At 36.7% G+C, this 18343-nt stretch overlaps 1 protein-coding gene across 1 annotated transcript in view; it reads left to right on the top strand.

Moving 5' to 3' along the window:
- Nucleotides 1-1270: 1270 nt before the first annotated feature.
- nol10 (nucleolar protein 10) overlaps nucleotides 1271-18343 on the top strand; it is a 37080-nt gene continuing 20007 nt past the window's right edge. Inside the window, exons 1-10 of the mRNA XM_051723199.1 lie at nucleotides 1271-1447; nucleotides 2466-2511; nucleotides 2621-2719; nucleotides 2828-2905; nucleotides 8650-8687; nucleotides 12034-12170; nucleotides 14680-14745; nucleotides 15035-15095; nucleotides 15171-15256; nucleotides 18169-18247. Coding sequence (XP_051579159.1) covers nucleotides 1382-1447; nucleotides 2466-2511; nucleotides 2621-2719; nucleotides 2828-2905; nucleotides 8650-8687; nucleotides 12034-12170; nucleotides 14680-14745; nucleotides 15035-15095; nucleotides 15171-15256; nucleotides 18169-18247 — 756 coding nt within the window. The 5' untranslated portion in view covers nucleotides 1271-1381. The remainder of the gene's footprint in view (nucleotides 1448-2465; nucleotides 2512-2620; nucleotides 2720-2827; nucleotides 2906-8649; nucleotides 8688-12033; nucleotides 12171-14679; nucleotides 14746-15034; nucleotides 15096-15170; nucleotides 15257-18168; nucleotides 18248-18343) is intronic.

Raw genomic sequence — 18343 nt, 5'->3', positions numbered from 1 at the left:
AAATGAATTTTAGCGTCATAATGCAATTTACATTTTCTGAAGAAGCAGAGCACATGCGATCCAAGGTAAAGAGGATTAGATTTAAAATATTTAAAAGTTTTAAAATGTTCAAAAGCTAGTTTTCTGAAAGTGAACTCAGCATTGGACAAATAGTTCTGATAGTTGATAGTCTTTAAAAAAGTGAAGAACATTCTGAGAATGTCATTCAGCAGACTTTTCTCATCTACAGAACAGGGTAAGGCTAATTTAAGTTTGTATAAAGAAAAGGCAATTATATAGACCTAACAAAATATTTTTTTCATTTGGTAATTAATAATTTTATTTAATGCTTTATTCATTTGGTAGGCTAATTTATTTTATTTAATACAGGGAATTTTGCTGGCATTTTTTCAAAAGTAAGCTAAACAATAATTTTATAGAATTGGGCTATACGTTAGTGTTCCAAAAAAGCACACTGAAGCTTTTCTCCTAGTATTGTGTATTTATTTTTAATTTAAAACATCTTTGTGCACAGAAATGACATGTTCTTTTGTTGTTGTTGTTGTTTTGTTTGTTTGTAGCCTATTGTGGGCTAATTCCATGACTGCCGTCTATTATTTTGAATGGTGTGGAAAAGATACTTTAATAAATAAACGGATGTCTACCGTGATTAAATTAATCACAAACAGTGGCCATTCATTTGTTCTCCTTGTACTTGTGATGACAGGTGCATGATACAAGATATTGTGTTGGTACTCCTGGAAGTGTCATGTTTGCTGCATCGGATCTATATGCTGTTAAGATCAATCCATAATCACGTACAATAAATTGGCTTTCAAGGATGTATACTGTCGGCATGATTAATGCCAATTTTCTCGACAAAAAGTGTTTCCAAACCAGTTTTTCGCGACATTTTAAGTATCGACATAGAGTTTATGCGCTAGAGTTAAACGGAAAAATATTATGTCGACACTTGTGAAATTTTAGCGATAATTTGCGTTTCCATCAGCTCTATTTTGATGCGCTAAAACTTTTTTCGCAAAAACTCCTTGGATGGAAACATACTGTTATTGTAAGTCTCCTCACAGCCTCGTTTTCATTCCCGTCAAAAATCAAAGATGGCGTTACTGTGAATAAGGTATATTGCTATGGCTGATTAAAGTTAAGTGTCATTTGGGATTAACAATTTAAACTCAATTGAAACTTTATTCATTTTATTTCTATCCGTACCTGAAGGGTGACCGCTAGGAACTATTGTCGCTGGATCTGTTTCCACACGGACTGCACCTTCTCTCTTCCTGTTGAGGTAACCACATGGGTGCGATGTGCATGCTGGCTAGCATCAATTTTTGTACATAATTGTATGTGTTATATTTGACAGTTCCACCTGACCGCTGTAGAGATGCAGGTGTCCAGTGTAAATAATGTGAAGATATATAATCTGAGCCATGGAAAATCTCTTCCGGAGGTAAAGTTAATCATTTGTTTGTGTTAGCTTAAAAGAGTTGTTTAGCAAGGCAAATAAAGTGAATGACGGTAAACCTTCTAGTGTAAATTTGTATCCTCTACTCATGAATCAGGCAAAAAAAATATTACCTTATTTATTTATTTATTTTTGTACATGTTAACCTGGCAATTTTAGGTAAACAATGTCCGCTTGTAAAGACAGTGACCAGTAAAGCAAATTGTATGTTTTATCTCTTTTTTTTTTTTTTTTTTTTTTTTTTTTACTTATTCGTTTATATTTGATTAATAGTTTACTGTAATCATAATAAGGCTGTTTATGCATTGTTTACAAAAAATAAGAGTCTAGAATTACATGCGTCTTCCTAACTGGAAAGAGTACCCTGCAAATAATGATTTTCTTACTATTTTTGGATTGTTTTCCAGTGAAAATATCTATACATTCTTAATACAAGAACCATTTACTTTAGAGGAAAAATTATATAATATATTTTGTCTTTTTCAGAGAAATCTAACTAAATTTAGTAACATTTATGCCTATAACAAGACAAACATATTTGCTCATGGGGTAAGAAAATAAAACTAATAAAAAGGAAAACTTTTACATATTTTTTGTGTAATTTTTAACCCCATTGGCATTTTTTCTCTCTTGTTTTAAGCATAACCTATACATTTTGTTAGATTTTTCTGAAAACAAGTACATCTTGTGTAATTCTTAAGTGTCTCAAGTCATTTTTCTTGTTTTAAGGATTTTTAGGTATTTTATTTTTTATTTGTTTTATTTAATTTTTGCTCTGTAAATAACCCATGCTTTGGTATTATGTAATAAATGAATTGCATTTGTTCTTGTATGTGTATTATTGTATTATATATTAAAATAATAATTTCTTCAATAGACTGTTTGTTATGCAGTGTTTTATGATATGTAATGATTGATGTTATTGAGGTTGTTGACATGTTTCTATGTTTGAGTAAATCTGTACTGTCAGATTATTAAACGATGCATTACATGTTCATTTCAGTGGCTATCTGATCAAAAGAAGAGAGCTTTACAGAAGAAAGATGTTGGTGAGTCTCTTTTATATTTAAAGCTGTTTTTCTTCATGCATTTATGTAAAATATGCTACATTTAAAAAAGAGCTTTCTTCTAACCCAATCGATTTTGTCAAATCATCAGATATCCAGAGAAGAATCGAGCTCATTCAGGATTTTGAGATGCCAACTGTCTGCACCTCCATCAAAGTGTCCCGAGATGGCCAGTACATTCTAGCTGCAGGTCCGTATCAATATGCCTTATAATGTGAAAGGAAAAATAATATAAAGAATTGTAGGTCTTGTTAAACTTTGTTTTGAAACTTGGTGTACTCTTTTGAAATACTTTCAGGCACATACAAACCGAGGGTTCGATGTTACGACACATACCATTTGTCTCTGAAGTTTGAGCGTTGCTTGGACTCTGATGGTAAGCGTTGTAATCACTAGTAATGCATGTCATTAATGAAAATGGTCTGTTTGGGGTGACAAATAACTTGCAGAAATGTTAGAAAGTCAAAATGGTTTATTCATCACATACACATAGTTAACTTGAACCTACACTGACCTAATCTTGTAGTGTAAGGGTAAAGTTCTTGAATAGTAAGAATAAAACTTGATGGGGGTCCCTCCTTGTATGTAAACCATGGAATTTTTTGCCTGTTTTACTGTCCTCCAAGCAAAAATGGCCAAAGTATGTTAACATAGAAAAGTAACAGCACACCTCTCATCAACAAACCATTCGATTTGATGGATCATTCAAGTGTAAAAGTGCACATAGGGAGTCATACATCTGTAAATGTTTAATGTTGTTAACCCTTTAAGCTCTGAGGGTGTTTTTAAAATTTCCTGTCTCAGTGGCTTACCCAAAATTAAGGGCTTATAACTCAACAACTCAACTTGGCGCCATTTCCTGGTGGTCATATGTAACAGTGACCAATCACATCTCTCTGCCCAAATATGGGTTATTTTTTTTAACTGATCTGACCCAGTCCATCATTTCCGATGACATCATGTGATCCAGGAAAGCTAACGTGTTTTCAGAACGATTGGAAGATGTCAGATTCTGTGTGCACATTATCTAACGATCTGTGCATCAGATTACCTTATGTGTGGGGCTTGTTTGCATGTAAGCAACACCTGTTTACATGAAACATAAATATCCAATACATATACTTTACTGACATTACACGCTATATTTTTAAAACATATAGGCTGGTTGTATTCTACTCTTTGAGAGCTTTTCCTTTCCAACATATGACACATGGCTATTTGACGAGTTTGATATTTTAACTAATTACAATAATATTTACAGTGCATTTTTTATTTTTTATAAATGATCAAAATGGAACACTTCTGATTTGTCTGCAAATTCCAAAGCACTTGTTCAGTTTTGGTCATAATGCCTGCATGCATTGTAAAGTACAGCTTCGAAGCTTTCAAATGATACCTTTTTTGTGTTGGTCAAGACTGTAGAACTTTGTTAATATTTTGAAATTAAAAAGTTTCTCGCGAGGCCAGTGGCCGGGTGGGCCCATCCGGGTTAATGTTCATGCACACATATGCAACATACAGTGTTCTTCCAACTAAGACAAGCAAGCAACAATTAACTGGGTTCAACCATTCGAGGGCCTTTAAGTGCATGCGTAAAAAGATATTAAGTATTGTTGAGCTAGTCCATTAGCACCTAAAATAGAGATAAAGTGCTATAATTATTAGAACTATCAAGTTGAGAACCACCGAGATATGGCTATTTTAACATTCCTGTCTGTTATAGCGCAACCTATTGTCTGATCTCCATTCAGAATCATATCGTATGAAATATTTGTACTAAATTTGATGAAAATCTTGTGGGAAAGTTGTTAAGAATGAGGAGATCTATCAGATGATATGAATAACGTGTGACTATTTGAAACACCATTGAATATTCAACCATTTGCATGCATGTAAAACGTGATGGCGCCTCCTGTGGCCAATTTTATTTTTTATTTTTATTTTGCACAGACCTCTTGGGCCAAGAGTCAAATTGGCCCACCATGTTTCCTTCCGATTGGCCTTTGTTAACCTTGTCTAATAGTGTCTAAAAGTTGATTGGTCGATGGCGGCCAGGTTTTTAAGATATGCGACTGTCCTCATAGGCATTGATGGATACTTAGACTAAGACACCGCATGTAAAATATCAAGTCGTTTTTTCAAACAGTTCCATAGTTAGCTATTTTTAGTTTTGCCATTTGTATAGCGCTGAGGCATCTTGACACTTTTGTCAAGTGGCCGAAGCATGCAATTTTTTTTTCCTAAATGTGTCCCAAAATTTGGTGAAAATATCTCATTCCGTTCAAGAGTTATAACCATTTAAGTAAAAGTGGCCACGCCCACTTATGTTTTGACATGCTGTTGTGACGTTGAATCAAAACGGCCTAGGACTAGTTCGAAAAAGTAGGTTTTGCAAAAATTCCAATGTGGCGGAAAAATTTTTGTGATGGAAATTAAATTGTAGAGTTTTGTTCATCTTGAGCCAATGATTCCATTGATATAAGGCACTTGAGTCTTTTTTGGGGGGGGGAATGCCCAATGCGCTCTAAGTCCTCATAGTGGCGCAGTGACTTGCCTCAATCTGGGTGGCGGAGGACAAATCTCAGTTGCCTGAGTTGCTTGTTGAGCACGTTACCGCGGAGACCTAGTACTATAATTTCCCCAAGTTTCAGGCCTTATGGTTTGTTCTTTACTAGGGATGCACCGATACCATTTTTTGGTGGGGGGGGGGGATTTTTCCCTTTTTTCTCCCAATTTGGAATGCCCAATTCCCAATGCGCTCTAAGTCTTCGTGGTCGCATAGTGATTCGCCTCAGTCCGGGTGGCGGAGGACGAATCCCAGTTGCCTCCGCGTCTGAGACAGTCAACCTGCGCATCTTATCATGTGGCTTGTTGAGCCCGTTGCCACGGAGACAGCGCGTGTGGAGGCTTCACGCCATCCACCGCGGCAACCACACTCAATTCACCATGCGCCCCACCGAGAACAAACCACATTATAGCGACCACGAGGAGGTTACCCCATGTGACTCTACCCTCCCTAGCAACCGGGCCAATTTGGTTGCTTAGGAGACCTGGCTGGAGTCACTCAGCACGCCCTGGGATTCGAACTAGCGAACTCCAGGGGTGGTAGCCAGCGTATTTTACCACTGAGCTACCCAGGCCCCACCGATACCATTTTTTAAAGTACGAGTACCGATATATTTTTTTTCTGGTACTCTCCGATACCTGTACCTGTACTTTTTTTTGTGATGTGGCAGTTTTCCGAGTACAACACAGTGAGACTAATGATTTTAGGGCAGATTCTTTATAATTATGAACAACTGTAACTCAAATACATTATGAAAAAATAAATCATTTTTATCTGCTTGTCACAGAGTTGTCAAAGTACAAACAAATTTCAGTGTCCAATAATCTCCACTACTAAACCAAGGGCATAATAAAACATCAAGTAATTTTTTTATCTGTCTGTTACAAAGTTGTCCAAAAGCTCCAAACAAATATCACAGAACAAATGTTTATAACACTGTGTAACGGTGTAATCACAACCAAGAGTTTAGTACAGTGAAATACAACAGTGCACTGTTTAATCATGGTGATAACTGTAGGAGTAGTGTTCATAAGAATTAAGCTATATAAGCTAAGGATGTTCCTCACAGCATTTGTACAGTAGGTTTTTGAAGGTGAAAATTCTAAAAGACAGTCAGTTAGAATTATTTTTCAAAAGTAAGTGGCAGGTTCTTTTTAAGGAACAGAAGCATCTCTGCATGTTCAGCTATAAGCCTGCTTCGGCTTTCATACAGAATGTGTGACACTGAGCTGAACAGTCTTTCACTTTCCACACTACTGCATGGGGCTGAAAGATATTTTTGTGCCATTTGAGCCAGAGCTGGAAATCGCAGATTATTAACTGCCCAGTACTTGAAGGGTTTGTCTGAACGATGCACAGTGACCTCTCCAAGGTATGTTTCCAGCTGTATGGCAGAGGCTGTTGGAGCTGTGCTCTTAGATGTAGATGCACATCTATCTGCAATTTCTTCAAAAACACTGTCCAGACTGGTACCTGGCTGGTCACTGTGAGGCCTTTTGACAGCTGGTTCTCCATGCTCCTCAGGTGTGGCTGTCTCTCCAAGAGATATTTTTTGCAGCTCCAGTACCAACATTTCTTTGACCTGCCTGGCAGTGTCTGTGTTGGAGAAGAATCGATCCTTATACCTAGAACAGAAAACAATGATGATATAATAAGCATTCATTCTGTGCAGTAAGAAAAAAAAAATCTTGCATATTATAATTTAAATGTAATAGATCACAACATTTAATCTTTTTATATTTTATTTATGAATTATTATGATCAAATTAAAGTTTATTTATCATAATTGAATTTAATAGCAAAAAACTATTAAACAATTACCTTGGATCGAATAAAGTTGCAGTGCCATAAAGCGGGTTTTGCTCCACGTTGGAGAAGCGCTTCTGCAAAGCAGCAAGCAAAGTTCATCGTTTTGATTCCGTGGTCCTCATCCATTTCTTTCAATAACAGTCTCTGTAGCACAGTGACAGCAGGAACTACATCTGAAGAACTCACTTGACGAGTCATTTCTTCAAAGGGAGCCAAGACTTTTACCATCTTCTCCATAAGATTCCACTGGTTTGCTGTTAGAGTGGCAGGGAGCTCGTTTTCAGACACATACTCCAATGGCCCGTTTCTGCTCAATCAGAGACTACAGCATGTAGAACGTGCTGTTCCAACGAGTCTGCACGTCTTGTTGGAGTCTTTTATTTGGTTGACCGAGCTGTATCTGAATATCTTGTAACCGAGAGTATGCCAGGTTTGAATGTTTAAAGTGGCCGACTATTTTGCGCCTAACTCCCACAGCCTCCGCAATGCTGCGCTGTGATAGCAGCCCCTCAGCGACAGCCAGCTGCAGCGTATGTGCCACACACGGAAGACTAGGAACTTCGGCCTCCTCCGTCCCCTTTATCATGTTTCTGGCATTGTCACGGACCACAACATGTACAGAACTTTTGGGAATTGCCCAAGTCGCAAGCATTTCCTCAAATACGCTCGCTATCGCTTGACCCGTGTGCGAGCCTCGGATTTGCTTTGCATGGAGCATGATTTGTTGTAGAGTGAAATCGCCATCTATCCATTGTGCTGTTAAGCTGATGAGAGACACTGGACTTACACTACAACTCCAAATGTCAGGAGTAAAGCTAATTGCTTTTATGTCATGCAATAAGCTGACAGTGTGCTTTTTCACTGCGTCGTGTATCTGTGGTAATACAACATCTGTGACATGGCGGTGACTAGGAATCTCATACTTAGGCTCCAAAACATTAAGAAGGTGACGAAATCCCACGTTATCAACAACTGACAGTGGTTGATCATCAAGAATAATGAATAGGGTAAGCATCTCTGTTATTTTTATAGCTCTTGGGTTATCTCTTGGCATTTTCTCTGGTCTCGCTATGGTTTGCTGCAGTGTTTGTTGCCGAGTGCTACCGCTAGCGGCACATTCTCTGTGCTCATTTTTGTTTCAATTTCAGATGTTTTATCAGATTACTCATACGAGCTAGTTTTGGTACCTCCTCTTGATACTTTTGAAGAACAAAGTTTGCAGTCTGCCATGCATGGGTTGTCATCATTAATTTTGAAATATTTCCATACCGCTGAGACTGACATTTTGTCTGCTGCTGCCGCCGGTGTTTCTGTGCGCTGAAAGTTGTCAATTACGTCACGAGAGGTATCGGTCTTTGGTATCGGAGTATTTTTACGAGTACATGAGCTCAGTATCGGGCCCCCATCCCTATTCTTTACGATCAGTTTTAGGACAGAAATAAAAATATAATAGTTTTAAAAATCCTAACAGAAACTGAGCTCAAACCCCTAAAAAGCACTGGCATGATTGGCAGAGTTTTACTGTTTCCAGCTCTCTGGTGTTCTCAGTGTCTGTAATAAAATCCCCGAGCACTGCATGAGTAACACTGTGGTTAATATTTAATCTGTGTGGTGACACACGAACAACCTGAGCTTTCATTAATACACATTTGATTACACATAACAAAAGAGACAATCACTAAGACTTCAGTTGACGTAATTAAGGAGGCTTCAGCATTTACCAAATGTTTTTACTCTCCTCACAGTGGTGGCGTTTGACATTCTATCAGATGACTACTCAAAGGTAAAACCCATAACCTTTTTTTTTGTTTTTTGCTGTTTGTGGTTTATTTACATGTGTATGTGTTTGCACACCACCGATTACAACTTTTTTCAATCTTAAAGCTGTGTGTTTTTATCATCTTTTCCAGTAAAAAACATCTGTACGACCTTAAAACAAGATACATTGGCTTGAGGAGCAAAATTGTGTAAACATTTTTGTGAGAATATATCTTGAATAAGTTGATTTTTCTTTCTCCATTGCCAAATAGTTTTTTCTTGTTTTAAGCATAAATCTAAGAACACTTAGTGAGGTGTAGGCTTAAAACAAGAAAACGTATAAATTGGTGTTTCTATAACTTCGTGCACTTTTGGCACTGTGTATTTCTAGAAAGTCTTGATAAAACATTTTGTACACACTCAGTAGTTTATTACATTTGTCAACTAACAATGTCCAACAGTGTATGTACATGCATCTTAGGAGATTTGTCATTTTTGTCATTTCTTTTGAAAATAAACCTCACATCTGAAAGACAAAAGAAAAAATCCTATACACTACAAGCAAAGACGATCAGAATTTATTGCAATGTTTCTGTCACGACCTTCATCAAGCATTTGTAAAAAATATGCTATAAATTTGAATCATCGTCGCAAGCTATTGTAGTGATTTTTTTCTTTTATTCAGAACATCTAATTCTGTATTGTGTTTAATAGGATTATATGGTGGAAATGATTATTTTTTTTATTTTATTAAATGATGACTCTCTTGTCTGGTTAAGGCTAATTTAATAGCTAACATTTTATGTATCCTCAATAATACACGATTAAATCATATTTTCACACTTTTTGCATAATTTGGCAAAATTACAGCTTGATTGGAAATAAAAATCTTCCGCTAACCAGTGATATTTACCTTGATTTTTCTTTGTGTTCTTTAAAAACAGACACTTATAGACTTGCTTTAAAGCTACACTGTGTAACTTTTGCCACTCTAGCGGTTGAAACAAAACGGCAAGTTACTCGCAGAGGAACACTTACGTCAGTTGTGATTAGGCACTGCTCTTCTGGTGGATTAATCTCATGATTTGAGAACTCTGAGATGACCTGCAGAGCGGATACATGACGAGCTATTTTCATGTTGATATGTTATTCACTTAAAATATATATTACTTTGAGGAAGATAAACAACATTCAATTATATTTTAATGATTATTAAAGCGTTTTATCCACGACACAATTTTTTTTCATTTTGGATGTTAATGCCAACGGCATAAACTTTGCCAAAGGTGTGTATTTTTGGGGGAATTTTGATATTTCAACCTCAGTTCCTATAATACATCTATAATACATTGTGTACACAAAATAGTTACACTCAGGAACTTAAGGACAAAAATGTCCCCATTGAAACCCATTAAAACGGCAATATTTGATCCCAGTGCCATTAAAGCATAAAATCATGAATTCTATGATATTATGCTTTCATTCCGGAGCCCTGGCTTCAAAACTAAAAAATTTTATATTTTCCACCAGATGGCGCCATTTTTCTCATGTTTAGCCTATGGAGCATATACATGCTTTTTTTTCCTATTTTCTGTTTGCTGTATTATAAAGCACTGCAGGCCAGTTTATTAAATGATGCAGCTAACATTGTGTGGGTGTGTTGGTATGGATGTCAGAGTGTATTTTGTATGTGTGTATAGAGAAATGTGTGTGTGGGTATAAAAAAAACAACAGTGGCAATATGTAAACAAACTGGCATTTAAAGGGTTAAAATCCTGAAAATGAATGAATAATTGTTAGTTATGATCAGGACTGATGTTGGTTTAAAAAATTAACTAATTGAAAGTGGAAAATAATAATATATAATATTATTATGGCAGTTTTTTGTCGTGGACATTTTTGACCTCGAAGGACTTCTGAGTAACTTAAATTAAAGCACAAGGGTTAATAATGATGAAATACTTTGAACATGAAAATAATATGCAGAAATATGCAATATAACATTTACAGTAATACATTTTGAATTGTTTATTTGGAAGTAAATTTACAATAGAGAGATGTTTACACGCTAAATAAATGATGAAATCGGTACATTTATTGACAACTTGAGATGAGCATACATTCATGGGGAACATACCTATAGTGGCTTTTAAGATCTGTTTAAACATCTGCTAAAAGGATAAAATGGCAAGTGTCCGTACCGATGTATTGCTCCAAAAATATTTATTGGCTTACAATTGCTTGCAGCGTTTAGACCATCAGGTATTCGTCAGGCAAAAAAGAAATAAAAAAATTCTGCTAAAGGGACTATGTAAGTGTAACCAACAGTGCATTTCTGTGACTGAGGTAAAAGACTAAAATAGCCTAAAAACACACATTTAGAGTCACACAGTTGGGAATTTTGAAACTGCAGCAATGTTGTAAAATACTCAGAAGTTATGAATATTAGTAAACATGTAACAGTAACTTCACTGAAAAAAACGAAACTTATAAACACATTGCAATCGGTACACAAGTAATGTTCGATTCATTAAAGCATGACAAACAATATAAGCTTCAACGATCCTGTCAGAAAGCATATCCAAGCAGTATAGCAGGTAAATAACTTCGCCAAACAGTAAAAAAAACATTAAATCCATTAGGAGAGTGATTTCACTCCGCTGCTGACCTGACTCCTGAAACCGCTGTCGCACTCGCTTCCCGCTTCTCGCAGCTGGACCTCCTTTCTCAGCTTACGGATATGATGTAAACGCAATGATGAATGACATATGCCTGCTATTTCGTGCCAAATCTGACCCGACAGCTCAAATTCCCTCAAAATAAAAATCATTATTGTAGGCTTACTGTAGTGAACCGGGGTAAGACAAGGACGTAGTTTTGAACATGGGTTTTTTATGTACTCGCTCAATAATGAACTTGTTAATTGTTACCAACAAAATCTTACATAGTGCAGCTTTACAACTATTTTAACTTTTGAAAATGCCACAACTGTGGGGCAGATATAATTTTTTTTAAATGTATTTAATTAAAAAATATATATATTTCAAATAAACTTTTAGATTATCATAGTACTAAACATGTAATCATTTTTATAATGGATTTTCCTGGTTTAATATTGAAAGTCTGGGATGAGGCTAAATCAATAAAATATTTACATAAGGCATTTGAAAAGTACCAAAACCTTTCATATATTAAAGAAACAAACATAGAAAAATTGTCTTGTCTTACACACTTTTGCTTCAATTATGTTATAACTTGTTTTATGGTTTAGATATATTTACTGGAAAACAAGACACAATTATTAAGAAAATGTTTTTTGCTGTGCAAGTATAATTGATCATTTGTATAATGTTGTCTTTGTTTGCTTATAGCTGGTGTTCCTGCATATAGACCGCTATGTGGAATTCCACTCGCAGCACGGTCATTACTATAAGACTCGCATCCCGAAGTTTGGCAGAGATTTCTCCTACCATTATCCTTCCTGTGACCTTTACTTCGTTGGTGCCAGGTGAGAGGCCACCCCAACAATTTATGTTTTTATTCAGGCCTATTTACAGCAAGAGTGAAAATTATTGTCATTATATTGCAATTTATTACTTGTATACAGTTGTGCTGAAAAGTTTGCATACCCTGGCAGAAATTTTGGCATTGATTTTGAAAATAGGGCTGATCATGCAAAAAAACCTGTGGCTTTTTAAATTGCAAAGTTGTTTCAAGGAGCACAATGCGATGATATTTGAACAAAAATGAGCTGCATGGTCGAGTTGCCAGAAAGAAGCATTTACTGCACCAATGCCACAAAAAAGCCTGTTTACAATATGCCCGACAAAACCTTGACACGCCTCACAGCTTCTGGCACACTGTAATTTGGAGTGACGAGACCAAAATAGAGCTTTATGGTCACAACCATAAGTGCTGTGTTTGGAGAGGGGTCAACAAGTATTGTGCTCCTTGAAACAACCACACCATCTTTTTCCAGAGCAGCCTGTATTTCTCCTGAGGTTACCTGTGGGTTTTTCTATGTATCCCGAACAATTCTTCTGGCAGTTGTGGCTGAAATCTTTCTTGGTCTACCTGACCTTGGCTTGGTATCAAGAGATCCCCGAATTTTCCACTTCTTAATAAGTGATTGAGCAGTACTGACTGGCATTTTCAAGGCTTTGGATATCTTTTTATATCCTTTTCCATCTTTATAAAGTTCCATTACCTTGTTACGCAGGTCTTTTGACAGTTCTTTTCTGCTCCCCATGGCTCAGTATCTAGCCTGCTCAGTGCATCCACATGAGAGCTAACAAACTCATTGACTATTTATACACAGACACTAATTGAAATTTAAAAAGCCACAGGTGTGGGAAATTAACCTTTAATTGCCATTTAAACCTGTGTGTCACCTTGTGTGTCTGTAACAAGGCCAAACATTCAAGGGTATGTAAACTTTTGATCATGGCCATTTGGGTGATTTCTGTTATTATTATGATTTAAAAAGGAGCCAAACAACTGTGTGATAATAAATGGCTTCATATGATCACTATCCTTAAATAAAAGACAGTGTTTTTTTTTTTTTTTTTTTTGCATGATCAGTCATATTTTTAAAATCAATGCCAAAATTTCACAATTTCTGCCAGGGTATGCAAACTTTTGAGCACAACTGTATATATTTACACTGGCGGCCAAAAGTCTGGAATAATGTACAGATTTTGCTCTTATAGGAAAGGAATTGGTACTTTTATTCACCAAAGTGGCATTCAACTGATCACAATGTATAGTCAGGACATTAATAACGTGAAAAATTACTATTACAATTTGAAAAAAATGTCCAGAACTTCTTAAACTACTTCAAAGAGTTCTCATCAAAAAATCCTCCATGTGCAGCAATGACAGCTTTACAGATTCTTGTTATTCTAGCTGTCAGTTTGTCCAGATACTCAGGTGACATTTCACCCCACACTTCCTGTAGCACTTGCCATAAATGTGGCTGTCTTGTCGGGCACTTCTCACGCACCTTATAGTCTAACTGATCCCACAAAAGCTCAATGGGGTTAAGATCCAGAACACTCTTTTCCAATTATCTGTTGTTCAATGTCTGTGTTTCTTTGCCCAAAAAGTTCCTTTTTCTTTGCAATTCTTCCCATAAGGCCTGCACCCCTGAGTCTTCTCTTTACTGTTGTACATGAAACTGGTGTTGAGCGGGTAGAATTCAATGAAGCTGTCAGCTGAGGACATGTGAGGAGTCTATTTCTCAAACTAGAGACTCTGATGTACTTATCCTCTTGTTTAGTTGTACATCTGGCCTTCCACATCTCTTTCTGTCCTTGTTAGAGCCAGTTGTCCTTTGTCTTTGAAGACTGTCGTGTACACCTTTGTATGAAATCTTCAGTTTTTTGGCAATTTCAAGCATTGTATAGCCTTCATTCCTCAAAACAATGACTGACTGATGAGTTTCTAGAGAAAGCTGTTTCTTTTGTCATTTTTGACCTAATATTGACCGTAAGACATGCCAGTCTATTGCATACTGTGGCAACTCAAAAACAAACACAAAGACAATGTTAAGCTTCATTTAACAAACCAAATAGCTTTCAACTGTGTTTGATATAATGGCAAGTGACTTTCTAGTACCAAATGATCAATTTATCATGATTACTGAAGGATAAGGTGTTGGAGTGATGGCTGCTGTCTAGATTTGATCAATAATGACTTTTTTTCAAATAGTGATGGTGAAAATAGTTGTTTTTTACATCAGTAATGTCCTGACTATACTTTGTGATCAGTTGAATGCCACTTGCTAAACCGTATATTTGACAATTGATTTCTTAGCACTTGTTTCTTCATGCATGATAATATTGTTTAATCTCAAATCAATGTTTCATGTAAATTTATTTATGTATTTGGTAAGCAGCCATAAAGTCTGTTGTGAAATCAAACTGCCACTGCATTAAAGTGAGAGAAATGTACATTATTTGATGGCTTGTATTGTGCATAAAATTTTTTGTTGTGTTTTGTTTCTTTTGGGCCATTAGTTCAGAGATCTTCCGCCTGAATCTTGAACAAGGCAGATTTCTCAACTCCTTAAAGACAGATGCAGCGTGAGTATCTCACCACCAGAGGCCGCCATTATATCTTGTATATTGTTCACAACTTTTCTTTCCCATCGCCCCATACATACTTCAAAATCTCAGAAGATAGCAGACTGCTGGTTCGAACACTTTGTGGATGCGATACCATTGACTAAAGCATGCTTTCGGTGACTGATAGTTTGCAATGAATAGGATATCCTTTATTTTGATGAGTCCTCTAGTGTTCATAAAGCAAACGTTTAAGAATGCTAATACTGTTGTGTTCAATATGAATTCTAAAAATCACATGTCTTTACAGTGAAATCAATGTATGTGACATCAACCCTGTTCATCATTTATTTGCTGCGGGGACATTAGAGGTATGTATTATTCTCAGTAATGTATGACTGATATTTGTGTTGTTGTGTATTAATGAGATGTGTGTTTGTGTGAAGGGGAGAGTGGACTGCTGGGACCCTCGAGTGAGGAGTAGAGTGGGTGTTTTGGACTGTGCTCTCAGCAGCATCACTGACGGCACAGAGTAAGTTACAGTCACATTACCTCCATTATTTCCAAAAATCTAAAATCAGGTGGTTAAATGTGCAAATGCCAGCAGCCTTAATTCAGGGTTCTGAACGCAACATAAGTTAGGAAATCTAGACAAGAGGCCTTTTCTTAATATCTGAGTCTCAAAATCTGAACGAAATTGTATGCCATGGACACATTATTTATTTATTTATTTTTAGAAAAATAGGGATGTCAAAATTATTTTCTGTGGTAATCAACATTATTCCACAAACACTGTCAAAAGAGTTTAACTTGTATTAAATTCTGAAACATTCCTTGTAAGAATAATTAGTTAAATATTTTCACACCCCATTCATGCCCATTTCTTTAGTATGAGGTGTGAATGACTGGTGCTGAACTAGGGGGGTTTCATGACACTTTAAGCAGTCAGAAGTACCCATAATTGAAGTCATGAGAATCCCTTTGATTTATGGATTTTGTTAATGATTAAAGTGTTGTTGGTATCAGTCTCAATGTGCTTTTAGTTAGTTTAGCCTGTTGTGTATACTTTACCAAAGATCGTAATTCAGTTTTTGTCATATTCCCACATGTCCTGGAAAATCTGGAATTTTGCAATGCAGTTTTCAGTCATGGAAAATTAGAATAATACCTAAATGTCCTGGAAATTAATTATTTGTCCTGGAAAATACAGTTTGCATACCCTGGCAGAAATTGTAAAATTTTGGCAATGATTTTGAAAATATGACTGATCATGCAAAATAAAACTGTCTTTTAGTTAAGGATAGTGATCATATGAAGCCATTTATTATCACATAGTTGTTTGGCTCCTTTTTAAATCATAATGATAACAGAGATCACCCAAATGGCCCTGATCAAAAGTTTACATACCCTTGAATGTTTGGCCTTGTTACAGACACACAAGGTGACACACAGGTTTAAATGGCAATTAAAGGTTAATTTCCCACACCTGTGGCTTTTTAAATTTCAATTAGTGTCTGTGTATAAATAGTCAATGAGTTTGTTAGCTCTCATGTGGATGCACTGAGCAGGCTAGATACTGAGCCATGGAGAGCAGAAAAGAACTGTCAAAAGACCTGCGTAACAAGGTAATGGAACTTTTATAAAGATGGAAAAGGATATAAAAAGATATCCAAAGCCTTGAAAATGCCAGTCAGTACTGTTCAATCACTTATTAAGAAGTGGAAAATTCGGGGATCTCTTGATACCAAGCCAAGGTCAGGTAGACCAAGAAAGATTTCAGCCACAACTGCCAGAAGAATTGTTTGGGATACAAAGAAACACCCACAGGTAACCTCAGGAGAAATACAGGCTGTTCTGGAAAAAGACGGTGTGGTTGTTTCAAGGAGCACAATACGACAATACTTGAACAAAAATGAGCTGCATGGTCGTTGCCAGAAAGAAGCATTTACTGCGCCAATACCACAAATGACAACACCTTGACACACCTCACAGCTTCTGGCACACTGTAATTTGGAGTGACTAGACCAAAATAGAGCTTTATGGTCACAACCATAAGCGCTGTGTTTGGAGAGGGGTCAACAAGGCCTATAGTGAAAAGAATACCATCCCCACTGTGAAGCATGGTGGTGGCTCACTGATGTTTTGGGTGTGTGTGAGCTCTAAAGGCAAAGGGGAATCTTGTGAAAATTGATGGCAAGATGAATGCAGCATGTTATCAGAAAATACTGGCAGACAATTTGTGTTCTTCTGCACGAAAGCTGCGCATGGGACGCTCTTGGACTTTCCAGCTGGACAGTGACCCTAAGCACAAGGCCAAGTTGACCCTCCAGTGGTTACAGCAGAAAAAGATGAAGGTTCTGGAGTGGCCATCACAGTCTCCTGACCTTAATATCATCAAGCCACTATGGGGAGATCTCAAACGTGCGGTTCATGCAAGATTACCAAAGACTTTGCATGACCTGGAGGCATTTTGCCAAGACGAATGGGCAGCTATACCACCTGCAAGAATTTGGGGCCTCATAGACAACTATTACAAAAGACTGCACGCTGTCATTGATGCTAAAGGGGGCAATACACAGTATTAAGAACTAAGGGTATGCAGACTTTTGAACAGGGGTCATTTCATTTTTTTTCTTTGTTGCCATGTTTTGTTTTATGATTGTGCCATTCTGTTATAACCTACAGTTGAATATGAATAAGAAATAAAAGAAATGTGTTTTGCCTGCTCACTCATGTTTCCTTTTAAAATGGTACATATATTACCAATTCTCCAAGGGTATGCAAACTTTTGAGCACAACTGTATTTTAGTATAAAAATAACTGTTGCTTAAAAGGTTTTTATTGCATGCACAGGAGTCAAATGCCATTCGAATTGTTTTGTCACTGCCGGTGCCTGCGCATTATGAAACGACGTCAGCGGTTAACTGTCACATACATTCTGTGCTCATCTGCTGGCATCTCTGCTTTGCTTCAACAAAATAGTTTTAAGTATTGATATAGTACAAAATAAAAAAAAGTGTTCCAACATTGCTGTTGCGTTAACTACAAAAACATTTAAATTATATATTTTAGACAACGATGATGGTCAGACCATGGATTTTTTTGACAAGGAATTCACACTCTGAGTTGGTGATTTGGCCTTCATACCTCGGGATGTGTATACATTTTTAATAATTCAACAATCTGAGTCTGCTTATACCACGGTTACCACATGTAGTATGTGGAAAACTTGGAAGGAATCATGGAATCTAGTTAAAAATGCATATGTTAAACAGAGAAACGCCATGATAAAAGCTCGATTTAAATAGACGCATGTGTTTTTGTTTAAATAGTACACTTGTTGGACACATTGAAATGTCCTGGAAAATAGTGCCTTGAAAAGAGTGGGAACCCTGTTTGTGTTCGTCAGTAGCGTGCTTTAAATACTCTTTTCTCTGTTTGTAGGGTGAATGGCTTGCCTTCAGTCAGTGCACTAAAGTTTAATGGCTCTCTGGGTATGGCGGTGGGCACCAGCACTGGACAGGTCATTGTTTTACCTCTTTAACCCAAATATTTAAAGTGTAACAACGTCATGTAAATTCAATTCTAGCACTGAATGATTGTCATGGTTCATATTGAC

The sequence above is a fragment of the Myxocyprinus asiaticus genome, chromosome 17 (assembly GCF_019703515.2).
Source record: "Myxocyprinus asiaticus isolate MX2 ecotype Aquarium Trade chromosome 17, UBuf_Myxa_2, whole genome shotgun sequence".
Classification (NCBI taxonomy): Eukaryota; Metazoa; Chordata; class Actinopteri; order Cypriniformes; family Catostomidae; genus Myxocyprinus; species Myxocyprinus asiaticus.
The sequence above is the reverse complement of the archived record's forward strand: the minus strand, read 5'-3'. Positions and strand labels throughout refer to the sequence as shown.